General features: G+C 38.4%; 1 protein-coding gene across 6 annotated transcripts in view; it reads left to right on the top strand.

Moving 5' to 3' along the window:
* The window catches only part of JAKMIP1 (janus kinase and microtubule interacting protein 1), a 247902-nt gene that overhangs the window by 62474 nt on the left and 163310 nt on the right, over positions 1 to 22118 (top strand). For 4 of the 6 annotated variants that reach the window (XM_037385161.1, XM_037385152.1, XM_037385171.1 and 1 more), the window contains exons 1-2: positions 7058 to 7186; positions 21182 to 21676. In XM_037385161.1, the coding sequence (XP_037241058.1) occupies positions 7058 to 7186; positions 21182 to 21676 (624 nt within the window). Of the gene's footprint in view, positions 1 to 6912; positions 7187 to 21181; positions 21677 to 22118 lie in introns of those variants that run through there. The other 2 variants (XM_037385135.1, XM_037385144.1) reach the window with 1 other exon arrangement.

Raw genomic sequence — 22118 nt, 5'->3', positions numbered from 1 at the left:
GTGGCCCATAAAATAATCTTTATTATTATCATTATGCAGTTAGATTTGAAATTAGATTTGTATGTGGGGTGTCTTACTTCAAGAATGTTGAAGTTGAGCAGGAGTCCTTAATAAAGCAATTAAACATAAGTTTGAGGTCCTAAATCCCAGAGCACAGGGACATGCTCTTGGGGATTCTGTTGACTCTTCAAAATTTAAGCAACAGCACCACCAGCTCTGTACTGTATATATTTATCTTGATCTCAGGAACCAAGGAACTTAACTTTAAGGTGGAGTGTGATGGCACCTTTGGCAAAATGAAGCATGTTTGTTGTGGTTTTTTTTTAATCAGTCTTCCTGTATTACTGGAATAGGCCAACATCTTCATTTTGACTAAGAGTCCTGATTTTAAGGAGATTTGTTGAAGTTAAGCTGCCCCTTGGTAGGTGAGGAAGTTTTGTCATTAACCTGCTCAGTGTTATAATTTTCTTTATTTTGCTGACCAGTATGCTCATGCTGCTCTGCACATAGCAGTGTATATCTTCTGCAATGGAGTAGTAAGGTGGGAATGTGGGCTGGCTAGCACAATATGAGTTAGCTTGCAGGTTTAGTAAACGTGATTAATTGCACACAGTAATTATTGAGATCAGAGATGGTGGAATCAAATCACACGGTCTCTGTTTGCTTCACTGTTCAGCTGGTAACGAGATCACATCCAGATATGCCTTTTCTCCTCCTTACATATACTTGATCTCTCAAGTCTATTCTATTGATTTACAAAACAATAAAGTAAATATTGAACATTCAGTGAAGTGTTGGACTACCCTAGTTTTTATCCCACTGAGGTTCCACCTCTCTCTTGAGTCATGAAACTGGGAATCTGAACCTCTCTCCCTGAGCCTGTCAGTTGTCTTGCACATTTTCTACTCCGCTCTCATCCCTGAATTTTTCATTTTTCCAGTCTCAGGTTTTAAATATTCTAGCTCTTTACAATACAAATAATAATAGTGATGGTTTAAAAAAAAAATATCCAAATGAACTTTCCTTTAAAAATCAGATACATAATTAAACAAAGGTGGACCAGTATAATCCAAAAGCCTAAATTTGGCAGGATGATTAATCTGTGGGTTGTCAGTGGCAGTGAGTAGAGACAGGAATCTGTCTCTGTATTTGCCATTTATCTAGCCCAACTGGAAAACACTACAACTTTCCCTTTCTTCTTGTTTCTGTTTTTGCTTTTAAGTACTGTGCATTAAAGGGAGTACTGCTCCTCAGTGGAAGCACAGGGGTCTCCCTGCATCACACCCAGGGTACAAACGGAAGGGTAGGAGGCTGGACATGCATTGTACTACACAGCAGGTGTCTTGTCAGGTCTCCTGTGTATGCTCAAAAGAAAGGAATTGCCACAGAGATCAGAGGAACGGCTTTGCCTAGAGCTGACTCTCTCGAGCTACACTTAACCCACCACCCTAAAGGGCTCCAACTGTGTAACAGAGCTGAGTTTGGAAGGCTGTGGAAGGGAGGGTTTTGTTTTATCATTTTTAGTCACATTTGAACTTCTTGTGCTACTTTTTTATTATTATTATTTTATGTGTGTCACAGGACTGCTATTTTTAACATTTTGTCTCTTAATATGGCTAGTAAGTTGGTTGTAATGCTTAATCCACAAGATAGTGCTACAATTGAAATTGGGTAAATATTAATGAAGAATGATAATTCATTGAAGCCAGTGAATATATATATATATACAATATTTTTTTTTTACTTTAAAGGCCTGGGATCAAGCTCATAATTTTTTGAAAAAGGATTTGGTTCAAGCGTTTACTAACTTCTAGTACATTAAAGTGTTGTGTAGCGCAGAGGGAGTTGCAGAGTACATCAGTGTAGGGTCTTGAAGGGGTCAGCAGAGCTGGGGGGCAGGTATGTTGCAGCAGCGGTTTGAAGGAGATCTGGGTCACTCCCTCTCCTCAGAGGGGCTGTATTCGAGCCACTTTTCTGCGTGAAGACTATGCAATATTGTATAGTGAGACATCTGTACTGCTCACTGGGCTCTGCACAGTTACAAACAAGCTGTGGTGTTGTGCAAACATTCGTTGTGTATATTTGCTTTGTTTTGCCATCCCATTATGTGAATTTGATATTTTTGATTGTTCTCTACTGTTCCAGTAGATTTGACATGAGCAGCTGCAGTGATTTGAGGAGGTGATAAATTTCAGGCTGTCAGATGGGAGTCTTATGTTTGAGGTTAGCATTTTTGCACCCAAAAGGTTGCATTACTGTTGCTTGGCAGTGGAAAGGCAGTTGTCTGTAGTCACAGTAAATAGTCCACTCAAAGTTAATGTTTTTGAACTGGTTCTTCAGTTGCCCTCAAAAAGAATCCATAAAATCAGAGACCTGTTGTTCCTTTAAACCCTTTTCCATCATGTGACTGTTCTGTGGTTCCTGTTCTAAATAATTTGCAAGGATTACTGCAGATACTGTCCATTCTGTAAATAGCTTTAACACAGATTTTAAAACAATTGTGTACCTAATGAGTTCAAATTACTCTTGGTGACTAAACGCATATGTGATTCCTTCCCTTCCCCCTGCCTTGTCCTCTTCAGCTCAAGCACTGCCTTTTACTTGTGACAATCTTTTGTAAATTGAGCTAGGTTGTTTGTTGTTTGGTTGTGTTTTTTTTTTTTTTGAATGGGCTGCTATGTTCTTTGACTGGAGTGAACCATTAATGTACTGGATTCTATTCAATGGCCTGCAGTATTACCAATTAAAATAATAATTCAGTGTTACATGGGTCTTCGTACTAGGTATACATATATTTGAATGTGTGCATAGAGTTTAAATGAGTTTGATACACTTTTTTTTTTTTTTTGATGGTAAGAAGTCACTTGGAAATATATTTTATTTGCATGTATTTTAACAGATGTATATATGACACAGGCAACCAATTCATTTAAGAGAAAATGTATACATTGGTGAAATTCACTCTGAAACTTGCCAAACTCTAGTTCTGTCAGCTGCTCTGTAACAGGCTGGAAGGCAGTGATTTGTGAAGGGATGTTAAAGCATGGGTACTGATTCCTGGGGGCAATAAGAATTTTCTGAAAGGCTATGTATGGGGTCACAGAATCTCAGCAGATCACCTTTCCTGAGGTGTCATTGAAAAAAAGTGTAATAACTGCATTCATTATTGACAGAAGAGCTAAGTGGCATAACAACACTGAAAAATGCTTAGAGTTTCTCGGTGATTGCTTTCCATATAGTTTGGACCTATAGGTGTCTTGTTATGAAAGCAAGAATGCCTCAGGACTGTAGGCTGTGAATCTGCAAAAATGAACATGGAGCTATTAGTTAACAATACAAATGTCTGCCTTTGTATTTCCCCCAAAAAATCACAAGTGGCACTTACAAAAATGTTCCTCTGTGGGGAAATTCTGCATTTCTTTAAGTGGGATAGGATTTAAAATAACCCTCAAAAGCTCTGCTGTTGTAGAAATAGATCTGTCTCTGTAGGTAACTAGCAAATGGGTATCTAAAATGTGGCTAGTCCATAATAGACTTAGAAAATAACTGATAATTTGTATTTGTATTTTTGTGGCTGGGAAAAGTATTAATTTACATCTTGTAGAGATGCTTTTGCTTTTATCCATTTAGTCATGTTTTATTACATAGAACTGAGAATTGAAGCAGGAAATGTAGGTCATCTGAACCTCGTGAGAGATGCGCCTTGGGCATTGGGAGCTATGAATGCTGTTTCCCATAGTCACTGGTTTATTATCACTATTTTTATAAACTATAACATAGGAGAACTGGCAGTTACTTCTGAAGTTAACATTGTACCTGCATCCACTGCTTTATGATTGTTGGGTGCTATGATAACAATAACATTTATATATTATACATATAACATAATAAAATAAAATTTATTTTAAAATTCGTGAACATTCGGAATTGTGTTGTACTAAGAATGTACTTGAGTCTCACGTTTGCAAGCATAATAAGATCTACAGGTAGCAGGCTCTGCAGTATTATAAGAGAAATGCTGAAGTAAAATGAAAAAAATGAAAAACACTATTGAAGTGGAGGTGAAGTGTCTAGATGAAGGAGCTTCCCCCTGCCCTGTACCTGTGATTTTGCTTGGTATTTCAGCTGAGATGACTCATTAACAACTCCACCTTCCAAAAATCATGCTGAAGCTGAATAATGTTGTTCAAGACTTCTGAATCAAGACTGGAATGCTGAACTTTGCATGACACCATTTAGTATATTTTTCTGTGTAATTTGATTCATATTTCTTACTTGACTTTATGGGTGTACTTACTACTCCTGTTGATTACTGTTTACTACTGTAAAACTCACTCTCTAAAGCTATAACTATCCACTTATTTTCACGTATTCACTACAGGATCATGTTTAAAGACTCAATATTTCTTTAAATGGAGGGTGGGTTTTTTTTCACCAGAAACAATTAAGTTCCTTCTTTTCTTACTTTTAGGTAATCAAAATTCTTTGATGCTACACTTTCCCGTTTTTGCAGTAATTATTTTTTTTACTATTATGTTTTATTGATATTTGATATCTAGAAACATCATATAGCAATTTGTGACTTAGTTCTAGACCTTTCTTGCTAAAACTAGGGAGGAGATTGAGGTAGTGATAAAGTACATCCTTTAAATCCATAAAGCAAATAGAAATTTGAAGTTATGACTGGCACACTGTTCAGCTGACTGGTTTTCCAGGTACACATCAAGCACAGTTACCTCACTTTCTTATTTTACCGATGGACAAGCAAACACCTCTATTACTTAAGCGTTCTTTATTCCTAACTGTAATTGAGATGGGGGCAGGAGGGATCCAATGAGGTTAAAACTCAGTAGCTAGGCCAGTGAGGGATGTTTTTGGTTTCCTTAACTAAGTTAATCATCTACTGAATTAAATCTTATGTAATCTGAATGCAGCAGGAATTTTGTTACTTACTAAGAATTTCAGGAATAGTTCCTCAGTAGTACCCAAATACCCCTGATAGCCTTTGAGAAGAGGAACAATTCCACCATTGTAAATGTTGTGGAGTTACAGATTGGATTTGCATGTCTATGTTTTTTTAGGTTTTCTTTACAAATTGACCAGGCGAATAACACTAGCAACAGATTTTAAATACAGATTTTTCCATACAGTTAAGGGATTTGGATGAAATACACTGATTAAATAGTCTTTAGTTTTAGCCTTTAGCATCACAGAAACTCTATAGATTAATAACATTAAATTCTTTCATGAAGAACAATAATTCCTCAAGTTTCTTCTACTCACTGAAGAGTTGTTTATTTCAGGTTACTGTAAAAATATTGCTGACTTTTCTTGAATAGTTATGTGCTAAATCACCATAGCACTAGTGTTTATTTGTTTTCCAAGATAGGTCTGGTACATAAATAAAATCTAAATTTAATTCAATTTCTGATTTTTTCATAAATTATGTATTAAAAATACTCAATATAATGAATTTAAGGAACAGATTAAATTTTAGTGCGTAGGATAAATTGTTAGATTATTAAGTTTTGAAGGCAAGACACCTGATATGACAAAACAAAACAATGATTTCACTTAAGTTTAGCAAATAGTTTGTATAGGTGGTCTTTTTTCAATTGATTTTTATAAATGAAAGAACTCAATGGAATGTTGTCAAACAGACTGAGGCCTGGTGTCCTGAGTTCTGTTCACTTTTCATCTGATTTGACTTGCCATTTTGAGCAAGACATTTAACTCCTTGGTTTCTGTTTACCAGTCCTTAAAGAGGAGAACAAACCTTAGGTATTTAGTTGAACTCACCAATGGTGTTGTCTGTACGTGCCTGAGGTATTAGCTGTTAACCCTTTAGGAAGTATGTGCTAAAGAGTGCATGTGACTTTTCATTCTAATACAATTTCTAAAATAACTCCCAGGCAGAAGTGGGTTGGAAAGAACAACTGATTGTTTGAAGGCAATTTGGTAGCAATTTTCTTGGAAATACAATACTCCAAGAATGTAATTCAGTATTAAAGTAGGAACCCCTCTGCCTTGTTGGCAATTTAATGATGAAAATTATGTGGATATTTAAAATGAGCAGAGCACGTGAGTTTGGAAGCTAATTCAGCATTGATAGCATTTGTTGCTCAGTTTGTTCTTGTGGAGCACTAAGTTATTCTTAGAGGCGGGCGGGGGGGGGGAAGCTGCAGATCAAGCTTCTGTAACTACTCATGAAGCAAACTAATCGTGGGATTTCCTAATTATTGGAATTAGGGTTCTTTGTCTGCTATTGATATTCTCCTTGAATATTACATAAAGCTGTTTTAAATAATTGAATACTTACTAAGCTTAGAGGCATGCTGGGGAATGAAAATGAAGTTAAATACCTTCATGTTTTGATTACAGCATTTCAAAGAGTATCAACCTTGAACATAAGCAGGTTTTAGATATATTAAGAAGTTTTTTTTCCAGTTTTGTGATACCTTTTCCGTATATTCTGTTGCTGTGAGACTCGATGATAATTATGATTTGTAACTGATACATTAAGATGAGAAGTGTGTTCTTCTTACTACAGGAAATAATCTATTTCCCCTGAAACACCACCAGCCCCAGTTAATTTATGGTTTTCCGCGTGCCTCTTGGGACTCCTGAGCATGGTCCAAGTCAGATCTTGAATAGTAATATGATTTCTGTTTATATGCTATATTCATCAAAACTGTTAAGAGTTTTATTTCTGTGGACAGAAGATTACAATGAATAGGATTTAGAGAAGATGGTGAAATATTGTGTAACTTATTTTCTGAACTATTTATGTCAGTTTGGTACACTATGCAATATACTATGTACTACAGGGAAGTTCAGTGTGCTTTAAAACTGGATATTAAGTCTGATGTTTGATTCTGCCTAATTCTGTTCCCACTGCTTTGTTTCTTCTAGGGCATGAGAGATGGCTCCCACAATGGCAGAGATTTGCGTGAAAGATTTTGTTGAATGCTACATGACTCTTAAATGCTAAAAGCAGAAGGTGCTAGCTGCTAGCTCAGCTTGGAGCAGAAATTTATTTTAAACTTCAGAAGTAATTATGTCAAAGAAAGGTCGTGCTAAGGGAGAGAAGTCCGACATGGAGATTGAAGCCCTGCAAGCTGCTAATGAGGAGCTACGAACTAAACTAACCAACATCCAGATAGAATTCCAGCAAGAAAAAAGCAAGGTACTTGTCTGTCTATATTTTGTGATTGTTCTTCTTAATAGCAGCACTGTTTGAAACCAGCAGAGCTTCAGTCTCAAACATTCAGTACTAAACTGCATTACCCTTAAAAGAAACACATGACAAAGGAGTGAAATCAGAAGAGCCACTGATGAACTGAAATTGGTGCCAACTATTTTAAATAATGTGCAAAAGGAAATATCCCCAAACATGCAGTCACTGAAATTTGCAGTCACAATGATACAAAAGGCACTAGCTTAGTGTGACTTAAAGGCAGCAAGGGAGTTTTGTATTTGATCTTAGTACTGAAAACTGTATGTTGTAAAAAGAAGTGTCTTCAAAGTGAAACATTGGCACCATATTCAAAGCATGTCACTTTAAATACCTATGAAGAATCTAAATTAACTGGAAATCTTCTGTGTAGGAATCCTGATTTGATTTGCTGAGGTTATGTGTGCCATTGCTCTGAGTTATTCAATGATGCATCCAATTGCTAATGGAACAGATCCATCAGTATTTGTCTTCTAGCACATGTTCAACAGGTACTTGAGTCATCAAGAGAACACCTAGGAGAAATTATTCACTCATGAAGTACATACACATTTACAAAGATTAGCACTTGCTTTTATATACCTCTGTAGCAGTTTAAAATATGGTCAGACCAATAAGCTTATTTCCACTCTATTAGTTCCTTAATCTCAATTAGTGCATTTGACTTGGCACAAGACAGTCCTGGGGATGAATCCATGTGCAGATGGATTTATCTGTGTTTGGTGATATTGTTGTTGCAAAAGTGTCCGAAGACTTACCAGTGGAACTGAAAACAGGTGGTGTTCACCTTATGTAGCACAGCTTTGTTCTAGCCCTGTTTCTTTTTATTCAGGTGTTCCAAATTTTACACTGATAATCATATTCCTGTCTGTTCTAGTTTAACAGCCTTGTGTGATACTCAGCTTTGAATGGTCTTATTTTTCATATTTTAAATTTAAAACAGCAACAACTCTACAAATATAATTTTCAGAATTTATTTCTTATGAAGGAAGAAGAAACAATAAAGCATTAAGTCGTGTTTGACTGATACAATAGCTTCACTATATATCAGCCAACTAAATTTGTGTTGCCTTGGAAATTTTTCTTCTTCACAGACTAAAGCAAAAAGTCATATCTCTTATGGGTCAACAGTATTAGTTGAAGAGAAAAAACAGATTTTTATTGTATTTAGCTTCCTCATGCAACCTCCGCTACTCGTTTGATATAATGAGAATATATTGCAAAATGAGAGTGGCACAACCTACTTGTGCTTTTTAAAACCACACACCAGTGGCTGATACTCTCTAAAATTGGATTTACCAGCTGATAAATTGTATTATTTCACTGTCATTTTTAGCATCTTGGTACTTCTGTTTGGAAGGAGACTGTGAGCCTGATGGCACATCTCATTTACATTAGTACATTTTTCTCTTTACTTATCTTGTCTTATTTCCTATTTTGTTCTGTATCACTTTTTAGGTAGGAATATAGATATAAATTTTATTATAATTTCTTAATTGCATTTAAAAGAGCCCATAATTGTGAAGTTATCTTATGTCTTGGACAGAAGAATGAATTAGTTTTGAGGTTTTAGATTACTCAGATTCTAAAACAAATTACAGAAAGATTACATGAACCCTAAGAAGAGTTTAGCCCTGATATGCTCCCAAGTTTGATGCTTCACCTGTAATCGTGTCAAGTTTAACTCGTGATTGAGCTAAGAATAAACTGTAGCTACAAGACCATGACAGTTGTAGGAACATTTTCTATAACTAGTCTGCTTGTTTACCTATATCTACTCTGCCAGTTTGGTTACTTGTTCATCTTTCTGCAGTTTTAGAATTTCATATTTTCTGGTGTGTTAAGGTTGTCATAGGAGATGCATACGTGTATTGCATGCAGAGAAATGAGTGAGCTCATATATGTACTGTGCAGGCAAACATGAAAGAGGAAATTACAGCCAGAGTGCTCTAAGATCCTACCAAATATACAGTGCAGTCTGTAGTAAATGCTGCGGTATGTTGTAGTGCATTTCTGGGAGGGTGGCAGGGAAGAGTGCTTCAGCCTCTTTCCCTCATCTTTGCTACGGTGTTTGCTTTAAATCATTTAACTAGAATTGAACGGTGTAGTTTATTTATCGCCATCAGGGCAACAACCTGCTCTCTGTCTGTGCAGCAGTTATATAGAATGCCTTGAGTGACAAGATGAAAAATCTCCATGGCTTTAATTTATTCATCTTTAGACTGTAGCTTAAGAATGAGTAACAAAACCTACAGAAATTATGGCTTAGTATCAGAAAAGTAAAACCACTGTGCCTAGAGAGTTCTACGTAAATTAGATAGCTTTATTGGCACAGAGGTAAGAAAGAGTGTATTGAAGCTGCTAAACATACAGCTCTTATGGCCCATGGGACGCAAACTGTATTAGGAAGGGTAACAAACTCTTGTGGGGCCAATTAATTTAATTCTCCTAAATTATTTTGTCCCTCACATATATGCCTACATTAATGATTTATCTGAGGAGAACCTTCTAACTGATGAGAGACGTCAGAAATGGAAATTCGTCTTAACGTACTTCTGCCTGCAAATACTGGTTTCTCGGAAATAAACTTTTACCCAAGAGACATCCAGATTTTGTGCATATTTTCACAGTTCATTTTGTTTGTTTGAGGTTTTTTGGCGTTTTGTTTTTGTTGTTTGTTTGGGGTTTTTTAGCCATTTAAAGAGATTTCTCCTGTCCAATTGTTCCCTTCCATGGTTGTGTGATACCTGATCCAAAATTTATATGTTTGCAGTTCTTTGAATATACATCACTTTGAGGCTTGCTGGTGGCATTATGGGCCTCTGACTTATGAGCGGCTGGATTGATTTATGCTGCCTAAACAGTGCAGCAATAGTTGTGGCCTTGCCTTAGTTCCTTTGTACCATTTCTTGTTTTGGGAACACTTGCCTGATAGGCTTGGGCAGCCTGTTGATATGTAACGTTCTCCTGGAATTGTAGGTTTGCTACCATCTGTGGAGAGCCTGGAGAAGGAAATGCATGAACTGAACAAGGGCTCAAATACTGCCCTCTCTCTGCTGGTGGAAATGTTTGGCTGGAAGACATCCAAAATTTGGATATTAAGTAACAGGAAAAGTTGACAGAAGCACAAAAATTGTACTTATTTTAACATGAATGGAGGCAGGATTTGCTGGAACTGAACCTTGAATAGTGGTGCAGTAAGCAGAAGGAGCTGCAAGCAGAAGGAGCTGCAGTGAATGAGTGTGGCCTTGGCAGTCAAACTCAAGAAAACATGAATTAGCTCAGGTTTTATAAATGCCTGTGCTGCCAACCATGAATCTTTGGGAACAAGTATTACAAAGTAACCGTTTCTACTGAGATGGTTATCAGACATTAGAAGACAGTCTTCTAATGCTTCAGGTAATACTTTGTTCTTGATAGCAACATGTTAGTGTTTGCTGTCGCTATTGCTCCATCTTCAGAGTCCTGCTATTGCTTTTAAATATCCATATTCTACTTGCGACTGTACATTTATAGAGTTGAGAACACAACACATCTAGGAGTCGGGATAAATGACATGTTTCAACTCCATTGCCACTGTATCACCTCACAATTTTATAGATTGTTTTTGTAAGTCTCATGCTTCCCCCAGATTTCTTCAGGTTTTTTGAGCTTTGATGTCAGTTGTTGAATCTGTTTGTAACAGTGATTCTTTGTAAGTTGAAAAAAAACCTATTTTTAATATGTCAAATTAAAAAAAAATGAGATAGCATGTCAAACTGTCAAAGCAGCTTTATTTACTGAGGTTTAAAAAAGTTGTATGGAAGAGAGTTATGGCCAATATGTATGGAAGAACTCTAAATACAGCAGTTGATTTGAGAATCCATACATGCTGAATGTACATACAAATGAATGTTCTTAATGTCTGCCACATGTGGAATAAGAGAATAGTTGGTTGACTTACTGAACTATAAGGAGTGTGCTGAATAGCAAAGAGGCATTAGGGTATTGTAATTGGGAAGGAAATATGGCAGCCCTCTTGGAGCAGGGAAGTGGATGAAGTATTGGTAGAACCATGTGTGGTAACTCCTGGCACTACTTACTGGGATTAAAAGGAAGCACATCCTTTTGGGTAGGTTGTTTCCTGACAGTAGTTAAAGGACATTTGAATTCAGTTGTTCTCCACACTTGTTATAACAAGATCACTAAAATGAGAGAATTTTGGACATCTGCCAAAAATTGGACAGGAAGTAACAAAGTCATTAATAGTAAATGTTTTGATGTTACTTCAGTCAGAGTTCCAAATTAAGTGACTGAATATGCCAGACATGATAATGCAAATTCTAACCCAGGTAAAACAGATACTGGAGAGGAGTAGACTTGGCAGAGTTTGACTTGATGATCTTAAAGGTCTTTTCCAGCCTAAACAAGTCTATGATCAATAAATGGGTATTAAGCAATGATTATTGTTAATTTGGAAGAATCAACAATAAATTATGATAAATAAACCTTTTAGATCGTATGTTGGAAGAGGAAGTGATCTAGAGGAAAATTCTACTCAGAACTGTAGTAAGGCCTTTAAAATGAATGTACCTTATCAAATTGTATATCTAAACTGTTTAAGTCTGGTATAAGAGGACAATCACTGGAGATTTCAGAAGTTCCTAGGGCATCCAAACATAGCACAAGGAAAAGAGATAAGTTCCGTATATACAGATGTGAACAGAAACATAATTTTTCTGATCCTTTGATATTGTCACATAGTCTTGAGAGTTTAGGTTAGAAGATTACCAGAAGTGGAAAAGCTTAAGGCAAGAAAGCTTGCAGTAGCTGTGGTGATTTTTTTATTATTTATTAATTTAAAAAAAAAAATTAATATATTTGTTACTGAAATGGGCATGCAAGAAAAGGATATTTATAAAAGTGGACAGAATAAAGAGTCAAAATAGGAGATTTTTTCTATGGAGAAGGATCAGTGAGTAAGATGGTAGATAAACAAAGCAAGCAGTAGAGGCAGATGGACTGGGAAAACAGTGACTGAGCATATTGGTTTTGGCTGGGATAGAGTTAATTTTCTTCATAGTAGTTTATGTGGGGCTACGTTTTTGATTTCTGCTAAAAATAGGGTTGGTAACACAGTGATGTTTTAGTTACTGCTGAGCAGAGCTTACACAGAGCTGAGGCCTTTTCTGCTCCTTGCCCCACCTCACCAGTGAGTGGCTGGGGGGGCACACAAAGTCAAGAGGGAACGCAGCCAGGACAGCTGGCCCCAGTTGACCAAAGGGATAATCTATACCATGTGATGTCGTGCTCAGCAGTAGAACTTGGTGGGGGAGGTTGGTGGGACAGCCACTGCTCAGGGTCTGGTTGGGCATTGGTGAGTTGGTGATAAGCAATTGTTCATTTGCATCATCTGGTTTTATTTTCTTCTCTCTTCCCCCTCCCTTACAATTTTTTAAAATTATCATTATTTATCTTTAATTATTAAACTGGTTTTATCTCAACCCATGAGTTTTTTTCTCACTTTTACCCTTTGAATTCTTCCCCCACCCCACCATGGGGAGCAGAGTGAGTGAGTGGCTGTGTGGTTCTTAGTTGCTAGCTGGGGTTAAACCGTGTAACTGAGCAGTGAGTACAAGTTCCATCAAAGCAATGTCTGGTAAGGTGGAGTCATGTCTGACTGCAGCTTCTGCCACTTCTAAGCTCTTATTAGATGACAACGAGATTTGGAGAAGTGGTTGCCTGAAAGCAGAACAAGGCAAAACAGGTCAGGTACTTGGACAACTGGAAGTGATAAAAGCTACATTCAGAAGATGCAATATGATGTTATAGTTCAGAAAGAAGCCAGAAGATTTCCTAGGCCATGGACTAATGGGACCACTGGTCACCACCAATAAAAAAATTAAATCATGCCTGAAGGTTCTCCTGAAGTCTTTCACTATCTTCCTTAAGTTTGAAAGATCTACATTTACAAGTCTAATACTCCACAGGAAAGTAACTGTATTTATAAAAAAATACAGATTTTTTAGCATGTTTTTTCCCCTGGAATAGTTTAAATTTTGTTAATTTTAGCACTGAGATCTTTCAATCCAGTTGATGGAGAATTTATCCTTGACACAGGGAACTCAAATAATTGCCAACCTTTGATGTTGAGCATCTTCATATTTTTGTCCTGACACTAGCCTGTTGCATAGTAATTTTCTTTTGCTACAAGATATTATTACTATGCCATGTCACTGCCAAGTAGGAGCTTCACCTGACCAGCAGTTATAAGTCATCCAGTGCACTGAGACTGATTGAGTAGTCTCTGATATGGAGACCGAAGTGTGAGTTTGTGTTTGGGGAGGACACAGATTACTGCTTCTGTTTCCACACAGCTCTCTGCTGTAGCACATCTTTCAGAGACTCAGGTTTTGGGGATGCTTCTCCTTCTTATCCTTGAACACCATACCATATTAAAGTTGATTAAAGTAGATTTACAGATCTCCCAGACTAATCTTTTGGACTTGACCTCCCTCCAAGTGGATTTCTGATATGACTGGAGACTGCAAAGCTGATGCCTTTCCAATTTCATTATCAGCCTTTTTTAGCTTGTAACCAGGAAAAGATCAGGCAAACAAAGCTGCTTCACTGCAGGTGACACCTACAGTTTCAATGTGATTGATGCAGATGCCAAATACCTATTCACGGAGAGCTTTCCCATTGGCCTAGCCACAGCTCAGTAGTCTTCAGATACTCAGTTAAAACCTTGACCCTGGAAGTGGTGGAGGAAGATTGCTAGGAAGGCAACAATACTTTCATTTTCTAGCCAGCTGTGGGGTGGAAGGTGTGTGCTCAAAGGAAGCATTTCTTTGCTGCCTGGAAAAAACACAAGAGAAGGAGAAAAGCAAGAATTGTGCAGGATTTACCTGCAAAACTGGAATTTCAGAAGGATATGGCAAGTTGATTTGGTTTGTCTGGTTACAACCTGGTAATACTAGTGTTTCCTTGGTAGAATAAATTTAGGTGGCTCGGAACATGGAGCGATGAAACCTTGTGTTACCCTGGACAAGTGCTGTTTCAGAGAACTTCGCAGAAGGTACTCAGGAATATTCAACTTCAGGCCCAGAAAAATGTATTCTTATTAAATTTTGTTGAAATTCTTCAAATTATCGTGGCTGGAACAGACTTAAACTGCATTGCTTACTGTTGGATTTGTGTGTACAGGGGCATATCAAAAAGAGAAGGGAAGAGATAAATTATGACTTTCATTGATTTTGTTATTTTGTCCCATCAGGTCACTGGGAATGAGGTCTGTATTAATAAATGTTTCTTTTCAACACACTTTCCAAAATAAGACATTTGGATTGCTCTGCTCTGTTGCTGGGAAGAAATTTTTCAAGATATTATCTTTTTATATCTATTTCAAGAAATATTTCAAGATACTGCTGTCAATGTTGCTGCAATTCAGTGAAGTCCTATTTAGTTGCAGAGTATGATAGATAATTTGCCAACTTTTTATTTCTTTTTACTTAGATTTTTACTTAAAGATGATCACTTTGACTTTAAAAAAAGCAAAATTCAGATGTTTATGAGGTGTAAAAAATGCTACTGAAAATATGTCCTTTCTCTATTAAATATTGGTTCATATTAGACTATGTGATCCTGCTTTTGAATATAAAAAAGTATTGGGAAGCCTTTCTGGTGATGAGAGAATCCCTGTGGAGTTAAACTACAGTGTATAAATCTGCTCAGTATGTGTTTGCAGTGCTAAAAAATGTGTGTTTGAACATGAGTCAGCTATGTGCTCTTGGAGCAAGGAAGACCGAAGATATCCTGGGCTGCATTAGGAAGAGTGTTGGCAGCAAGTGGAGGGAGGTAATCCTAGTAGGTAGTAGTAGTAGGTAGTCCTAGCAGGGCTGGACTAGGTGACTTCTAGAGATCCTTTCCAACGTCAGCTACACTATGACTCTATATTCCATGATTCCAAGCAGAAGCTTAGTACAGTTCAATTAATTGTTGAAAAGCTAGTGTAGATGCAGTTTGTAAATGGAAGACCAGACTTCTTTCCCTTGAAGCATGCAAATATTTAAAAGGTAATTTGTTAGTGTAATTTAAATAGTAGAGTCTCCAAAGTCGTTGTGGACAGATACGAGATTTTCTTCTCAGCATGTGGTTTTCATTGTGCTGTACAGCCTGCAATGTAACTGAGCTTTCTAATTTGAAATTGTGTTGCACTAAGCGTTGTGGAAGTGTTAAATGCTGTCCAATAATTCCTTCTTGGAATTCATGAGGAAAGGGCTAGGGGATTGAAGAGATGTAGCCAAATAGGGAACTTTGTTAGGAAACTTGTTACTTAACACAAAGAAACAAGCCCCAAACCAACCAAACAAAAAACTTCAAGAATTTTTTCTAAGTTGTTGCAGAGGCTAAAATCTAGGCTGAATTCTGCAAATCACAAGTGCTTTGTATCTTGGGTTGCTATTGCAAATATTTGCCCCTTTCCACATTTGGCTATTGTGCTGCTAAAAATGGGATTGGTGTTAGGGCTGCCTTTTTCATAGTGACAGCTTTGGTTGCTCATGTCCACAGCAGTCTTGCCTAAGTGAATAGTTTTTAATGGCATGATCCAGTGCACACTGAAATTTTAATAGAAATTATGCTGTTGGCTGGATGCTGGCTTACACTGCAAGTGTGTAAATTCTGAGCACTGGAGGAAAGCCAATGTCACTCCAGTCTTCAAAAAGAGCAAGAAGAAGGACCTAGGAAACTAAAGGCCAGTCAGCCTTGCCTCCATCCCTGGAAAGGTGATGGAACAGCTAAACTGGGAGGTCATCTCAAAGCACGTAGAGGAAAAAAAGGTCATCAGGAGCAGTCAACATGGATTCACCAAGGTGAAATCATGCCTGACCAACCTAAAAGCCTTTTATGATGGAATGACTGGCTGGCTAGGCAAGGGGAGAGTGGTCAATGTTGTCTTACTTGACCTCAGCAAGGCTTTTGATACTGTCTCCCATAACACCCTTACAGGTAAGCTCAGGCAGTGTGGGTTAGATGAGTGGACAGCAAGGTGGACTGAGAACTGGCTGAATGGCAGAACTTGGAGAGTTGTGTTCAACTGCGCAGAGTCTGACTGGAGACTTGTAGCTTGTGGTGTTCCCCAGGGTCAGTACTGGGTCCAGTCTTATTCAACTTATCCATCAGTGACCTGGATGAAGGGGCAGAGGCACCCTCAGCAAGTTGGCTGATGATACAGAACTGGGAGGAGTGGCTGATACCGCAGAGGCTGCGCTGCCATTCAGTGAGACCTGGACAGGCTGGAGAGCTGGGCAGAGGAGCCTCATGGAGTTCAGCAAAGGCCAGTGTAGGGTCCTGCACCTGGGGAGGGTCAGCCCCGTGCACCAGCACAGGCTGGGGCTGACCTGCTGGAAGGCAGCTCTGAGGAGAAGGACCCGGGAGACCTGGTGGGCAGTGAGTTGCCCATGGGCCAGCAGTGTGCTCTGGTGGACAGGAAGGCCAGTGGCATCCTGGGGTGCATTAGGAGAAGCGTGGCCAGCAGGTCAAGGGAGCTGATCCTCCCCCTCTGCTCCGCCCTGGTGAGGCCACGTCTGGAGTGCTGTGTCCAGTGCTGGGCTTCCCAGTTCAAGAGGGACAGGGAACTACTGGAGAGGGTCCAGCAGAGGCTATGAAGATGATGAGGGGACTGGAGCATCTCCCTGATGAGGGAAGGCTGAGGGAGCTGGGGCTGTTTAGCCTGGAGGAGAGAAGACTGAGAGGGGATCTTATCAATGTCTGCTGGGGCCAGGCTCTTTTCAGTGGTGCCCAGCGACAGACAAGGGGCAACAGGCACAAACTGAAACACGGGAAGTTCCATCTGAATATGAGGAAGAACTTCTTTACTTTGGGGGTGACAGAGCACTGGGGCAGGCTGCCCAGAGAGGCTGTGGACTCTCCTCTGGAGACATTCAAAACCTGCCTGGACATGATCCTGTGCAAGCTGCTGTAGGAGAACCTGCTTTAGCAGGGGACTGGACTAGATGATTTCCAGAGGTCCCTTCCAACCCTGACTATTCTGTGATTCTGTGTGCTTAAATAGGAGTAGAGTTCACATCTTTTTTTGGAAAAAGCAAAGTATACAGGCTTTTGTTTGTTTTGAAAGAAAGTTGCTATTGCATTTCGGTTTTGCCATGAACAGTAGCATTTTTTATTTGGCCTTACCTCTAGTAACATGCCTTTTTCACAGTTGGTAATAGATTTCTTACCATAACCTGGATTCCTGGTGAAATGCTGTGCAGAAAGTATCCCTCCTGCTCTGCAGGACTTTGACGATTGTGCCACAAATAAAAAACACCTGCATTTAAATTCAAAAGAAAAAAAAAAAAAAAAGATGTAGACCTTGGTAAGTTCTTAACATAACATTTTTATTGGGGCAGTGATTCATTATCACTTGGAAATATGTATGGGTTAATAGGTTATTGTCTTTCAGAAATCTTAATTTTAAAATTATGTCATTGACTTTGGTTCATAAAACCAAACTATTGTGTTTGTGTCTCAAGTGTGCAAGGTCCCTAGTCAAAGAAAACAATACAAGATGCAGATATCCTATGATAATATAATCGAATTGTTTCAAAGAAAATCCTTTCAGGCACTGTTCAGACAAGAAAGGGAAGAAACAGTGTTGTTTGGCATTATTTTTCCAAGCAGCTATCTTCTGCTTTGGCAACAATACTGTATCAGTGTGCACCGATTATTAAAGATTTAATTTAGAACGGCAGAAAATACCTATTTTATTGGTGCCCTGATATCCTGCCTGACTTTGTTTCCCTATTGGCTTCATTTCTTGGTTATACTTCATGTTCTGCCTATGAACAGAACAGATTTCTTCATTAAAATAAAAGTGTGCCGGAAATTAAAAAAAGACAAATTGCTTTAAAGTTTAAGTTCATTTTGAAACTGAGACTTAAGCATATGGGAAAATTCCATGCTACTATTTTCATTCAGTCAGTTGCTCTGGAAGCCAGACGTGTACTGATCCACATAGTGTGCAGGAGAGGGGGACGGAGGGAGTGCGGGAAGGACAGCTTATGGCTTTCAGGGAAGACCTATAACAGGCAGATCTAACTTTCCATCTTCTCTGACAAGAAGCACTAACAAGAACAGACTTTTTAAAAAAGGCCTTGAGAATTAGGATACATCTTTTTTACTGGGTCATGAGGAGTGTTAGGCAGTTAAGATGCAGTGTAAAAAGCCAAGAGTTTTAGACAGTTTCTTATTCTTCTTTACATTGCTCTTGCTGAAGCTTTTAAGTAAAATGACTAGCAATTTATGGTAACATTAAATTACTCTGAGTGGCTTAATATGTGTTCTCACAGACAGCAACAGTATGTATAGATGTTGCCTTCCCTCAATTCAGTGAAAGGCAAAAAAAATGGAACACGCTACACACAATGTCATTTTGTGTAACTCAGTACTCCAGACATTTCAGAATCTCTCATATATTAAAAATGTTTTTAAGAAGTTGCATTCATTAATGTGTTGTCTTGAAAACTGCCTTTCAGTTGCATGCTTTATGTACAATATGATTAATTTTAAATTACTATAGTTCTGGAGGCATATTAACCTTTTTTTTATATATGCTATTATACAATGTTTTCCTTTGTCGTCATTACTATGTTTCATTGCTTAGTTTCATTTCAGTTTTCCTTGCTCATCAGTAAGGAAATAGCTAACAGATTTAAGTAAACAGTGAGTGTTGGCTCATTTGCAAATTTATCTATAAGCTTATCCACTTGCATTAGTAAATAAGTGAGTAAGTAGCTTAGCTTTGTTTATAGCATCATAGAATGTTTTGGGTTGGAAGGGATCTTAAAAATCACCTAGTCCATTCCTCCATGCTATTAGCAGAGATGGGAGAGTCTTAGACTTTCCTACGGGGTTTGGTACCCTAATGCAAGCACTGAAAATCAGTGCTATCCACTATAGGCTTGGAACTAACTAAATGTCATCCCACCAGAATAAATAACACATGGATATCTCCTGCAGATAATTTCCGATAGCCAGACTTAGCATTCTGGGAGAAAAAAAAATAAATCTATCTTTCATCATAAAGATGTATTATCTGAATCATCCTTGAACAGAGTAACAGTATCTGTGCAATAAAATCTGCTTCTGATGGTGTCTGATTCAGAGCTGTTACCTTTCCCATAGCTGTAATTATAGTGCTCTCCCAGGTGGAGGTTAGTCCACAATGCATCTAGAAGATTACATTCATGAAAATTCCTCCCCCCTCCTGCTCCAGCCTGTTTCCTTTTTGTTTTCATTTTATTTTGTTTTACTTTTTAAAATCTAGGGTAAGCTTGCTTTGGTTAATTCTCAAAGTTAGTGTTGAAAATAACAGGTTCGTAACACCTTCTGCACAGGGAGTCTGCTGTCCCTGCTGTGTGAAGACTTCAGGTGAACTTCAGACTGGAAATCCTACTGTCAGTGCTGTGGGTTTGATAAGTGATATGTTGGTCTCATTTTATGATCACTCTTAAGTAGTAGTCTTGGTTTTGTTGGATGAGTTATGTCTGAGGCTTTTGAATTAAGATGTCCCATTTTTCCTAAAGCAAATGCGCAAAAGTGTCTGTTTAGATCCAACCTGCTTTCAATAAACAAAATAATGAAGGTTTCTGGGCTTTTCTTGCACCAGTATTATTGCTTTTAATTAACCCTTTACTTTTATTTCAACTCTAGAATCCAAAGCCATGTAAAAAGTAATTTGTTTTAATTATACCTTCATAGCAAATGATAGTCTGAACATTAATAGAGATCTCCCATCCTTTCTGCACTAATCTGAGACAAGTTGCAATTCTGGCTTAGTTTAGCATCAATTACATGCATTGCACAACTACAGATCCCAGCTTTGTATAACATAGATGCAAGCAGTCTAGGAATACCGTGACAGTGACCAGCGTCCTGCTGCTCCTCAGTAGCCTCCTTTTACCATGAAGCAGTGTTTGGTTTGTATGTTTGCATTACCGCTCAAGGTTAAAACACAAATCTGTGAAATCTCTGCCTCTGACTTTGCTTTAGATGAGAAGTACATATATAGGGCCCATGTTTTGGCAGTCAGTGTGACAGGGATATTAAAAAGATGTTACTGACACTACACATGATGAAATACATTGTAGCCTTTCTGGTATAGTATAATAGAGAAACAAAACTTTCTCCTTATTTTTTTTCTTTATTTTTTCTTTCTTTTTTTTTTTTTTTTCTTTCTTCTAAATTAATACCTAATCCCACTTGGTACAAGCATTACTTTCCATGCAGCCTGCTGAGCATCATTTTATAATGAGGTTTCATCACAGTGGGTATTCTATAATAAGCTATAAGACCTTTCCCTTACTCCCTCCCCAACCCTTACATTCACTGGCCTATATTTTCTGAGGACTGGGGACAGTGAATAGTCTCTGTGAGTGTCTGGGGACTGTAAGTAGTCTCAGTTTTGGGGTGTGCTGCCTGAGGCCCCTTGAGTAGACCTGATTTTTTCAGAAGGCCAATTCTTTTGGCTTATCTAATAAGGACTTTCCTATTAAAATAGCTAAGAGATTAAGAAATCCAAAATCAATGTATTCCCAGCATACACTCTTTTCTCTGTTTGATTCGTTTTCTGCCTGCTTGTCAGGTGCAGTAGAGGTGTTATGGATGAGAGTAGTCTGGGATGGTTGGTGGAGGAAATAAGGAGAGAACTAGATTGGACGCTGCTTGGTTTTATTTATTCCCTAAAACTGTGAGACCTCATTGCCAATTGCATGTCCCAATAGCAGATTTCTGGACACACACATGGCCTTTTCCCAGCCCTGGTTCTCTAGTTGTTTACTGGAGAGAGGGGTGTCAGGTATACAGTCTTTGTTTTTGAATATTGAGGATGAGTTTTTAATAATGTTTTAGGAATGGTGACTTTTAAAAGTGTGGTAGCACTTCTAATATTTTATATCAATGTTGCAGGTGGGTAAACTGAGAGAGAAAATCCAAGAAGTTAAGCAAGAAAGGGAGCAGGAGCAGCACAAGCACACTGCATATGTTTCTGAACTGAAAGCCAAGCTCCATGAGGAGAAGATGAAGGAACTCCAGAGTGTCAGAGAGCTACTGATCCGGCAGCATGAGCAGGAGGTAGCAAGAATGGTGAAAATCAAAGATGGTGAAATTCAGCGTTTGCAGTCGACAGTCAATGTCCTGCGGGACGGGGCAGCTGACAAAGTGAAGACGGCGCTGCTGAGTGAGGCAAAGGAGGAGGCTCGCAAGGCGTTCGATGGTGAACGGATGAAGTTGCAACAGGAGATCTTGGAGCTGAAATCTGGCAAAAAGCAGCTTGAAGAGGCTTTGAACAACATTATGCAGGCAGATAAAATGAAGGCTGCTGACCTGCGCATGGCTTATCAGTCCCATCAGGATGAGATTAATAGAATAAAGCGGGAATGTGAGAGAGAGATCCGTAGGCTGGTAAGTTCATTAGAGTGATGCGTGCTTATTTCAGTTTATAGCAAGTATTAGTATATTGCTGCATGTGCTCATAAATGTCAAGCCACCACTCTTTTGCAGTGACATCTTTCATGAGTGCTGGTTGCAAAAATAAGCCACAATTTCCCCTACTTTCTGCCCGTTACAGCAAAGATGAACCTTGGCTCCATGGCTAAGCCAACCCAATCCAAAGCTTTATGTCCCACTAGATGGAATATGGGTGAACCAAGACTTTCCAGGATGGGTTTTCTCAACAGATCGAAGAAATAGACTTTCCCTTTCTCACTTGCTCAACTTGCTTGTCCTTACAAAGTCCTGTTTGACCGAAACAGTCAGGCATTGCTCATTTGGCAATGCAAGAACACCTCTGTGAGATGGCAAAATTAACTTTGCAGAAAGCTTTTATATTTATATTGGGGGAACC

The sequence above is a fragment of the Falco rusticolus genome, chromosome 1 (assembly GCF_015220075.1).
Source record: "Falco rusticolus isolate bFalRus1 chromosome 1, bFalRus1.pri, whole genome shotgun sequence".
NCBI classification, from domain to species: Eukaryota; Metazoa; Chordata; class Aves; order Falconiformes; family Falconidae; genus Falco; species Falco rusticolus.
The sequence above is the reverse complement of the archived record's forward strand: the minus strand, read 5'-3'. Positions and strand labels throughout refer to the sequence as shown.